The sequence below is a fragment of the Meleagris gallopavo genome, chromosome 2 (assembly GCF_000146605.3).
Source record: "Meleagris gallopavo isolate NT-WF06-2002-E0010 breed Aviagen turkey brand Nicholas breeding stock chromosome 2, Turkey_5.1, whole genome shotgun sequence".
Lineage (NCBI taxonomy): Eukaryota > Metazoa > Chordata > Aves > Galliformes > Phasianidae > Meleagris > Meleagris gallopavo.
The window spans coordinates 29,459,380-29,470,988 of record NC_015012.2 but is presented as its reverse complement, the minus strand read 5'-3'; the positions used below and the strand labels follow the sequence as shown (position 1 = coordinate 29,470,988).

Here is an 11,609-nt window from a genome sequence, read left to right as displayed (position 1 = left end):
CGCGCCCGAGCCCGGCGGGGCGGCCGAGCGGGTGCGGGCGTGCCACAAACGGGCCTTCGAGTGCATCTCCATGGCGTTGCGCATCGATGAGGACGAGAGAGGTAGGGGCGGCGGCAGCGCCCGCGGGCCGCTGTGCGTCCCGACCGGTGCGGGGCTGCGGGTCGGGAGCGACTCTGAGGAAGGGCGGCCCCGTAACTTTAATTACGGCCTTCGGTTCGTAGCCCTGGGGGTGCGGGTGGAGCTGGCTCCGGCCGCCTGGGCCGGAGAGGTGGGTGCAGCCCTCGAGGTACGGCTGAGGAGCGGTGGGCGCGTTGAAGACTCACTCCGACGAACAGACGTCGTAAGCAGCCTGTTCGGAGTCACTGGGAAAAGGCTCCTGCTTGGGCAACTGCTGATCTGCTCTTATTTCTACGTTTGACAGGCTTTCTCTGGTTTTAAAAAAAAAAAAAAAAAACACTTCTCACAGTATGACTGATGGGTGGGCTTCAGGGAGGTGAATGCAGAGGTGAGAGTGCTGCACCTGTCTTTTGTGCTTGTTTTTGTCTGCAAGGGTAAAATAGCCCAACCAAATCGCAGTTCTACTCAAGTTTTTGATTTAGCTACATGAATAACAGAATCACAGAATGGTTTGGGTTGGGAGGGATCTCGAAAACCACCAGTCCCACCCACCTACCATGGCAGGGCTGCTTCCCACCAGTTCGGGCTGCCCAGGGTCCATCCAGTCTTGCCCTGTGCACCTTCAGGAATGGGGCACCCGCAGCTTCTCCGGGCTACTGTGCCAGGGCCTCACTGCCCTCTGAGCAAAGATTTTTTCCCTTTGACATCTAACCTAAATCTCCCCTCTTTTCATGTAAATGGTTGATTTTTCCCTCCTGCTTTATAAGCTCCTTTTAGAACCAGAAGGTCACCTTCCATCAGGTATCTGCTGAGCCTTCACTTCTCCAGCCTGAATGTTTGGCTTAAATACAACAGCACAACTGTCAGCACCCAGAGGCAGCCCTGTGGGTTGTGCATGTTCTAAAATCCTTAGGGAGCGTCAGCAGACCTCGCTCTACCCTTTTGACTGGGCTGTCAGTGCAGCATCCTAAAGAAGCAGTAACACTGAAACCGTTGCAATAGGCCTCTGCTGGAAGTGGCCTGCTGAGCATACCGTCTGAGCTCTGCTGCACTGAGGGTTTGGGAGTGGCAACATTAAGCTCTGGGGAGAGGAAAGCACTGTGTGTGCATTGAGGTCAGCTCAGAACAGATGTAAGGAGCTCAGTGGTGCTGATGGTAGCTCTGTGCAGTGGCCATGGCTGAATTGCTGATATAAGATGCAGCTATGGAACAGGTGGCTTGTTGGTTGGGAGGGGGAACCTGCAGATCTTCATTTGTCGTTGACTTGTTTTATAGGTATTCTTAGAGTTGTCATATTTGAGTTAGTTACACAAGGTGTGTACTTAGTAAGAAAGCAGTCTTTACAGCTAATACAGCAATCACAATTGCATTAGCTATGTCACCGAGAAGGAGCTCGGTTTGCTTTAATACACAGATTGACTGTCTGCTCATCTGTTTTGCTCATACCACTGTTGTATGTTGTACCTTCTAACTTGTTTGTTATTTAAATAGCTTTTCGTAAGTTTCAGTAAAAACTGTGTTAGGTGTAGTACATGAAATGGTTGCAATTTCTGGATTAGTTAACGTGTCAATTATGTGGAGTTCTTGCTGTTCTGGAAGCTCAGTAATTACAGTATCACTTTGGATAGTTGTTATGCTTGTATATTTTTGGGAAAATTAGTGTTAATGTTTTCGTATTTTCAAATTCCAGCTCAGTACCCTGTATTTCTCTGGGCAGTCCGCCCCCAAAGAATGGTGTGGTGGCTGCCAGCCAGTGGAAAGGGGTGGATAAAGAGCAGGAGGGGTAGAAGTGAGGACTTGTGGGCATAGAATATAAGGAGTGAGGGGGAGGGGAACACATAGCACAAAGACACTCCCTTAATAACTCCCCCCAGGCAGAGCTGTACCCGGCCAGGTTCTGAGCAATGAAAGCCAGCCCTCCACGCAAGTACATCTGCCTTCTTCTTCCTCTACCTAAGTTTTTATTTCTGGGAGTGATGTTACATGATACATGGTATTTCTTTGGCCAGTTTGAGTCGATTGTCCTGTTCTGTGTGCATTCCAGCCTTCTTTCTGGGGGAGTGGAGTGAGCAGAAGAAATCTTTGAGGCTATGCAAGTGTTGCTCAGTGACAGTCAAAATGAACGAGTGTCTTATCAAGACTTCAGTCACAGATCGAAACACAGCAGCACAGGCTGCTGTGAGGAACACTATCTCATTACAGTGAATCAGTGACTTCTGAGGAGTGTGGCTTTTTTCATGCCTTAGCCCCTGGAAATGTGTAAGTGGTTCTGCGTGGGTGCAGTGCTGCCCTTGCAAGCAGCTGAGTTGGTGCTCTGCTTTCAGAACTTCCTTCTGTTAGAAGGTGGAGGTGAGATTTAATGATGTGCTTGGCACACCTGGACTGCTCCTCAAAGGAGCAAAGTGACTCGAGCAATAGCAAGGGTGGCTGGAATCACTTCACATTTCTTTTCTAATGGCTGTAAGCAGCTTTAAACTTGCACTGCAGTTGACACTATTTTTGTAGGTGAGAAGGAAAAATGTAAAGAAAAAAGGCTGCAGGAGAGATGGTAGCCACACAGCTTTTGTTATTTCACTTTCATAGCTTTTCTTAACAGTCAGGGTGTGTGAGACTGGTGAAAAAAGAGCAGAAATGAAATGATTCCCAAGGTGCTGCTCCTGCATTCTGTGTTGGTAATGAGGGTGAAGTATGTGGTCAGCTGCACAAGAAAATCTGCCAAAAGTTAATAAAAGGGCTTTTATCTGGACAGGGAGAAGGAGTTATCTTAAGGTTTTTCTCTAGAAATGTATTGAAATATTTTTCTGGCACTGAAATTTTGTAGAAAATACACCTAGGACTGAAGTTATAGAAAGATTTGAATAAAGAGGCAACACGATCACCACCAGCTGGCATTTATGAATACTTTTGTTATCTCTTCTGAAACCAAGGTAGTATCTGAAGACTTCGTTCTAGGTATTTCTTGTTCTTCTAGCACTACGGGCTTCTTAGTGCTCGTCAGCACGTTAAGTATGATAACTAAGTCTATATTCCTTGCTGGAAAGGTATGCTTAGTTATGGCACTGCTAACTTGAAAAAGCACCTATCAGTATGCAGCAAGATAGCTTTTGACTACAGGATATCTATAGGAAGGGAGGAATTATGCAGATCTGAATTTCTTTCAAGAGATCATTTGTTTTCATAGTGCTGGATAAAACAGGCAAGATGTAGGCATGCTGATGGACTTGTTTTTTTTCAAGACTATGTGTATTTTACTTCATGGACAAATTGACCTACACCCGCAATACGGCAATTTAATGATAGAGTGAAAAAAAAAACACAACAAATATATCCGTGGCAAATGAACTGCTCTGGACAAAACTGAACCAGAAGTATCTGATATCATGTGGATAGTACCTCAAGCTCATCGCTTTTCTTCTTGAATTTCAATATTTCTAGTGTTACTTTAGTATTAGGTATCCCTGGAAGATTAACATGCATGTCTTGTTTTGATGTTTCAGAAGGGAAAAAAATCCACATTTCACCATTTCTGTTGTGGTTCTGTTTCTGTGTAGGTTTTTTCTTTTTCTTCCCTCCCCCCCACCCCCCCGGGAGAGCAATCTCGTTGAGCTAGACAAGCTATTTTCCAGGTGAAAGTGATTTGAGGCTGGTGTGATACCTGTAGTTAATAGAGAAGCTTATTTGGAACTAGAAATAGATATGAAGTTGACAGTGTCCCTTTAAGTGTTTCTTAGAATTTTGTTCAAATAAATCTTCCTTCATTTTACTTGTTTTGTGGCGTTATATGGAAGCATTCCTGAACTTTAATCCGTTACATAAAATAATGGGTTCACTTCCTTTTTAAGCAGGACAAAAGGAACAAGCTGTTGAATGGTATAAGAAAGGAATTGAAGAACTGGAAAGAGGAATAGCTGTCTTAGTTGTTGGTCAAGGTAAGCCAGTTTTGAGTTTGTGAAAAAGATTTGCTTTATTGATCAGTACTGCTTTATGGCTTCCTCAAAATGAGATATAACTGCTAAATGTGGTAGGTGCTAGGAATGGTTTGCTGTTTCTCATTCTTGTTTAAACTGTGAGTGAGCACTGGTCCATTTCTCTGTTCTGCCTTAATGTTCTGTCTGTAATGGAACTCTTGCTTCAGATATCACAAAATCAGTTCATCTAAAAAAAAAAGTTGTGAGTAAAATACTCAATTTCTTAATATTTTGGCATTTCCTTTATGTGTTTTGATATGGTTTGCCAAAGCTGGCAATCTTGAATTAGTTCATGTTCTCACTTATTCAGAATTTTGTAATCTCTGCAGTATAAACAAGGAAGAAACAGTAAAAGCCCCACTGACTTGACTTAGTCTAAGATTGTCTTTCTGGATAGCTTGTGCCAGAATATCTGAGCACTTCCAACGAAGGAAGTAAGCTATCCGTGTATATGGAAACATTTTGAGCTGTAGCATAGGAACCTGTATGTAACACAGAGAAGTAGTTGTAGTGAAAAGTTAACTAAGGATCTCTGTCCACAAAATAATTTAAAAACAAAGAAAAAACCTCCAGGGTTGCTTTAGCAGACCGTTGGTTTGTTCCTCAGGTGTGTTCAGAAATTTTTGTGAACAGCGTATGCTGATGTTTTACCTGTGCAACATCACCACTGGCATTTGATACAGCCTAAATTGTGTAGTTAAAAAAAAGTTCAGCTTGAACAGATCTTATTTTAAAGAAGTAGTAATATAAATATCTGTAACTCTGAGTACTTTGAAGTGTAAAGGGACACAGTCAACTGAATTTAAATCTCTTCATATTATCATAGTGGTGATCTTGAATTGTATTTGCTTCTCAGTCACTTCTCAAGCTTCTTAAAACCTATTTTATTTGACTGTTTTTTAGAAAAATGTGGTGGAAAGGAGCGTATATTAGGTCGGTGTGAGATATAAGAGAATAGATGTCCACCTCTCTATGAGCAGTATTGTGAAACATTGCAGCAACAAACCTGAAAATCTTGATAAAATAGGAAACTTCATTAGTTATTTCTTAGTGGAGGGGGTAGCTAAGGTGTGGGAGAAAGATGGATGGCTGGATGTCAGTGTTTTAGCAGTTTAAAAAGTTAATTTGCCAAGTTTTAACATTGATTTTTCTTTGTAAGGTGATCAGTGTGATCGGGCTCGACGTCTGCAGTCTAAAATGATGACAAATTTGGCAATGGCCAAGGATCGCTTGCAGCTTTTAGGTACCAGTTAAAATTCATGACTTTGGAAAGTTTCTCGTTATTTGCACAACTTGATGTCTAAAATGTCTTTGTGGTATTTATAGTGAAGGAGTCATTGTCTGTAGGATCTTCAAACTAAGTAATATTTTTCAATGCTGTTGAGTTTTGAAATTTCCTGCCCCAAAACTAGGTGTAAAAGTTACTGAGAAGGCTTTATAGCTTAACATTCTGAACTTGTACACTGGGGAAATGTTGTCTATGTTGGAGTTGGTTTAGGGTTTCTGTACCAGAACTGTAGTAAAACTTACGATGTGTTGCTGATCACAGTCAGCACTAATAGTGCACTTGCTGTCACATAAAAAATTCTGATTATTGGTATGTACTATAGTAATAATTCTTTAGCATTATGAAGATCATAAGCTTGTGAAATACTAATTCTTGTGATCTTTATCTATTAGTGTTCTATTTTAAGTCTAGTAGGTGAGATCACTTCTTTTTGGAAGGATGATATTGCACAATTCTGGCTTTATTAAAATTGAGTTGTTCGTATAAGCTGTTAATGGTCAGAGTAAACAGGGAGGGTTGGAAATGTCATCTTACTGTCCATGATATGAAGTCAAAATTTATCCCCTCAGCCTACAAATCCACAGCTTTTTGTGGTGTCCTCCAAAATCCTCCAACCTGAGAATTTTGGAAATGTGTTCAGTCAATAAAGTGGAAATAAGGATATTTAGTGTTCTTTTAGGGAGAACTAACAAATGAATGTACTTGGGCTTAACTTGCATGTCTGTAGCTTTCATCTTGCACTGTGGTGTTTCCATTTTCATTAACTCGCCCTCCTAGGAGCATGTAGAGCAGCTGGAAAACTGATGTTCTTCCTTCTGCTTGTGCTTTCTGATTCTGTCGTTGTAAATGGTGACTGGTGGGGATGTTATGGCAGCCACAAGAAAGTGAATCCTTTTTGTTCCCCTTGTATTCCAGGTGTCTCCTAGCCCTTTTCCTCAAAATGTGGAGGGAACATGTAGTCAAGGTTCCAGCTTCTTTGCTTTGCTGTAGGTTTTTATCTGTATTTGTATGTCTAGGAAAGTGGCTGTGTTATTTTGTTGGGTTTTTCTTGTACTCAGGTGAGGTCAAGCTGGTATCTTCATCTTTTCTACCATAATGTGTGATCACATGATATTTGGATTCTTCATTCAGAGTGCAGGTTGAGAGGTAAATGAATAGAACAGTGTTTACTGCATAAGTTGGTGTCAAATACGTTTTTTTGAAATTATGCCAAGCTTAGCACTTAGTTCAACTTAGTGCAAACTGACTGAACAAGAGTCTCAATCTGCTTCCAACAATATATGTGAGAGCAAAGCTTAGGAAGGAGCAAGTGAAGTCATTTGCCCTCTGTGAAGAAAAAGATGTTTTGAGAGGTTTTCCAACTACGTTACATCTTACAAGCTTCATCATTATGGATCTATTTAAGGAATTTTTGTTATAACATGTAACCTACTTTCAAGTATTTTAAAGCTTTTTTTAAAATTACACATCATTTTACATGGAGTTGGTGGAAATTTAAGGTAATATAGAGTTGAATTGTATGTGTTATTCTAAATGTAACTCGTTACTTTTAGTAACAGATATCCAGAAGTTTTCTGGTGGCTTGTAGATGCTTTTGCAACTGAACTGGACCTGAGGCTGTTGGAGTTGTTAGGATTCAGTGAGGTCATTTGTCCATGAATTGAGTCTGAAGAGTTCAAGAGTGAACTTTTTTTTCTTGCCCTTGGGAGTTTTCTCTATTTCTCAGTGGTACTTTACTGCATTAGCTAGCAAGATAAAACAGACTTAAAGTAGACAAAAATGTCAAATATTTTGTTTTGTTTGACAGACAAAGATGCAAATGCAGATCGTTAAACTGAAATTTTATTCAGTCAGTCAAAGTGATGCCAGTAATATAACTGAATTTTTGCTTTCTATATTTGGGTTTTAACTGTCACTTAGAAGTACTCAGTGTTTGTCTTTCAAAGCGTTGGGGCATCAGTAAAAGGTGAAGATGGTGGCATTGGTCTTTTAACATTTGAACAAGAGGATGTAGCTACTTACCTATTTTGATCCCTGTTGCATCTGGAGTGTAAATTACTGTATTGAATTCTGTTTAAAGTTTTACTGTGACACAGTTTGGAAGCTGAAGTTATTCCAGGTATGCTTTGGAGAACCTCAAGGTGACTCAGTCTCTTAGCCAGCAGAACTTGCTATTGCCATTGGTCTGCCCATCAGGGGGCTATCAAATTTGACCACTTGGTGTTGGTGGATGTCCCCTTTTTTGATAGGGATTTGGTTTAGGAGATGTTAGCTGTGCGGCTGCTAAGGTGAGTGGATAAATCCTGCTCTGATAACCTTCACAGACCTGATCTCTCCAGGATGGCTGATCACCCAAGTTAGGATCATTATATTTGCTACATTTAAGAGTCACAGGAAGTTATTTGTTTTCTCCAATCAATACATAAAACTTGTCATTTTTCTGTTGCTAAAAATGGATAACTGCAATGTCTGGCACAATGCAAGTCAATTCTAATGCTGAAAGTGTTTACTAAGAATATGTATTCTCCCATTTTGGGGAGATTTTCTGTTTGGGGACAGGTTGTTGAATGCACAAGTGTATTTCTGTGTATATGGCACATAATTTAGATACTTTTCATGAGTCCACTATCTGGTAATAATTCTGGCCAGGTAAGGACATGAACTTTAACAGACACCTTTTGTGACAACCCCGCTTTCTTGGAGGTGAGGGTGCCTTTTCTTCGGGGTTGTGTTATGTGATAACTGATTTCTAGGAAAAGAAAACATTACTTGGAATGCTACATAGATAAAAGGGCAGCTACAGCAGTGTTTATTTGGTAGGTTTATGCCAATGTTTTATCATTAAAGAGAAATAATGAGATTCTATAAACTGTTGTTAGCCTTCCCAATTTCTAGGAAGAAAACATTGAAATGAACAGTGATAGAGTCCTCTGAATTCCCTGAGATAATATTTAATAGCTCAACTTGTTTTCGTCTTTATTCTGGAGGTTTCTGCAGCTATTCTGCCATTGAAGAAAGGTGATATGTTTGTATTATGTAATTTCATGTGCCATATTCAAATTGCATGTTAATATGTAACATGCTGGGAGGAGTAGTGTGAATTGAAGGTGGACAGCAGTTGGGTTGCTTGGTGGTTGTTGCAGTTCTGGAATTCCTGAAGACATGAAACTGTTCTGGAAGTGTAGCAAAAATGGTAAAACCCCAGTCTGAAACTGTAGTATTGAAGCAAATAGGGCTTTCTGAATTCCTGCCCAAGCCAGTTGGTTTTATACTTACTCACTAGAGGCTTTTTTTGTGTGTGTTTTGTGAAGCTGAGAAATGTTACCCAAAACTTAACTGGTTATCTAGTATCTTGCCATGTCTTTGAATACTAATTTTGTTTCCCAAAATTTGGTGTGCTTCCCAGTTAGACTGCGTCATTGGGAAGGGAATAGACGATTCTGCCTTCTCCTTCAGTTGTGCTGTGCTCCCTGTGTTTACAGTCAGTCATGCTCAGAGAGCTTTTCTGAGAAATGAAGTTTCAAAGCATGTGCTGGGTGGCAGCTGTTCTTGTGCAGCCAGTATTCTTTGTTTTACTCTACCCAACTTGCAACATAATAAACTCTGGGTGCATGTACTAATCTGAACTTTGTATTTTCACACTTTCCTACAATTACTGACTTTTCACTCAATACTGCATCTCATTCAGTTTGGATGTTATTCGATGGATGTTAATACTTTACATCTTTACACTCAATAGTTTTAAAGATATTTCTTGGGGAAGCTAATGTATAATGACTGTGAGCAGGTAAAAGAAGAAAAGAAGTGGAAAAAACTGTAATAGATGAAGTGAAATTTAGGAAATGATTTTGCTTATTGATTGTGATCTGCAAGCTCTGAATTCTCCCTCTATCCAGCATGAGTGTTTTCAGTAGAATTCAGCTTCTTCTGTATTAAGTTCCTGTATGTTGCCAGAAGACCTCTATCCTCTGCTTAGCTGCCTGTTTTCCTACATCTTCTTTGTGACATGTGCCTTGCAGCCTTACTGATGTTTGTTTGCTTTTACAAAAGGGGTAGAGTTGGGTGCAAGATAGAAGTGGGAGAGCTTGTAAAGGGGCTGCAAAGTGAGAGCATTGGTAAAAGCAGTATTGGTGAGCTGCACTGAATTAATGATCCTGAGACATAATTCTTGATTAGCGTAGGCTGTAGCCTTGCACCTTTGCTTTGTGCTTTGGATAGTTTATTGTGACTGGGAGTTGTTTTCTTTCTCCTTAATCTTTAATCCTATAAATCTTGTATTTGGATGTTTCTGAAGTTAATACTCTTAGAGAACTCAGCTTGCGTGACAATTTTATTGACTTCCAGGGCAACAATAATTCTAAATGGAAACCTTGAAAGACGTCTTGAGGATATGTGTGGCATTTTCCTTGAATCAGTGAAGGTTTTGTTAAATGGGGGTGCAACTGATTCAGCAAAACATTTAATATGTAGAAAATTGTAAACTCCTTGCAGTTGATCAAAAGTAAGGCCTTGGGGAGGACTTGCAGAAATGGGCCATCAGAACGAATCTTAGTAGATAAAATTAAATTAATCCTGTCCACTGCTTTTGGCAAGTAACTGCAGTCACTAAACTGGGAAGATTGCTTCAATGAACTCAGCCAGAAGTGGCTAGTCTTTAAGCAGTTTTCAGTCATGTGTGCACTGACAGCATTTTCTTACTAGCTTGCTAACTGTGTAGAATAGATAGAAATACTCCTTTTATTTTTAACCCGATATTGAATATAACAAAGCCAAAGTTGACATTTGTTTGTTCAACATACATGAGTTTTCTTGGTTCATTTTTGTTGTTTTTGTTTGTTTGTTTGTTTTGTCCTTTTTTCTCCCTCTCCCTCTTTCTACTGTGTAGAGAAGCTGCAGGCAGATTTGCAAATTTCCAAGCCGCAAATGGAGGTCTATAATGACAGTACTAACCTGGCATGCCGCAATGGACATCTCCAGTCAGGTGGGTTTGGCTTTCCCAGCACCTAACTATTCAGGGGATATTTTCCAGTTTCTGGTGTGTTACAAGGAAAAAAATATGCAATGCTATGTTCTGGCCCCACAAACCTTTTAAAAATCCATTCCATATTTCTGTCTTTAAAGACTATGAAAATACATTTCATTCTATTGGTGTCTGTGACAAAATTGTTTTATTTTTGTAGTATGCAGTTCTGTCTTTAAAATGACTGTTCTTGCACCCTCTTCATTAAATCAAGTATTGGAATCTGGAACTACTTATGAATACTGCATTTCAGAAAATAAATTTTGATGTTATATACCTAATAGAATTAAACCTGTTTTAGAAAGTGTTAAATAAATTTTTATATATATATATATATATATATATATTATATATTGTGCCTACATAAGCAGCTCTTCGGTTAGGATGGAGTACAAATTAATGTACATTAATGTTAAGTTCCTTTAAAATATAGGGATTTATAATCTGCAAAAGCAATATGCTTTTTAAGGTTAAGGTGGGGAGGGGGAGAGATGAGGGGACAACTGTGTTTTTTGTCGTAGAAGGATGGTTTTATCCTTTGCCAGAAGACTGAGCTAGGAATACTAAATTCTCAGAAGCAAACATCTGTTTGTGTAGAAGTAGAGTTGCTATGAGGTTTGTGAATTGTCTCCAAGGAATGTTTTAAGCCAGCAGTCATAATCATGATTGTCATAATCATGATCTCAAATGGAAAGGTATACAGTAGACCATGATGAGGTTGAGTAAAATAGTGAGCTAAGAAGCGATAGAATTCACAAGGCTTGCCTACCAGAGTAAAGAGCAGTATTCAGGCTTTAGAATAGTTGAGCTTAATTGTGTGGTTTATAAGTTTTTTTTTTTTTCCATTCCATTTCTGGTTCTGAAGTCTTTTTCCAGCTTGTTTTTGTATGTTTTGATGTACAAGGAGTTAAATTAGTGAAACTGTTCTATTCAGCAACTCTAGACTATGGTATGTGGTCTTCCTGTTAAAATGGCAGTTGTCAAAAAAGGTTTAGTAAAAACGGCTCTCAGGTATAATTTCCTACTTAAATAGAATTTGAGAACACATTATCTTAAATGATTCATTACGTCTCCTGTATTTTTAGCTGACTGGCAGAAGATTGAATGAACAAATGCATACATGTGTGCATCTACATGAGAGTAGATACCACGTTCCATCTGATTCAGTATGAACATTTTCTTAAAACCCATTCCTTCTGATTTTTTTTGTACCTTT

General features: G+C 39.6%; 1 protein-coding gene across 1 annotated transcript; it reads left to right on the top strand.

Annotated features, from left to right (window-relative positions):
* Positions 1–6: 6 nt before the first annotated feature.
* Positions 7–10,395, top strand: LOC104909620 (spastin-like). The gene is made up of 4 exons (XM_010706853.1): positions 7–101; positions 3,963–4,046; positions 5,245–5,328; positions 10,259–10,395. Exons 1-4 carry the CDS (start codon positions 71–73, stop codon positions 10,378–10,380), a joined length of 321 nt encoding a protein of 106 aa, XP_010705155.1. The 5' UTR covers positions 7–70; the 3' UTR covers positions 10,381–10,395.
* Positions 10,396–11,609: the final 1,214 nt, after the last annotated feature.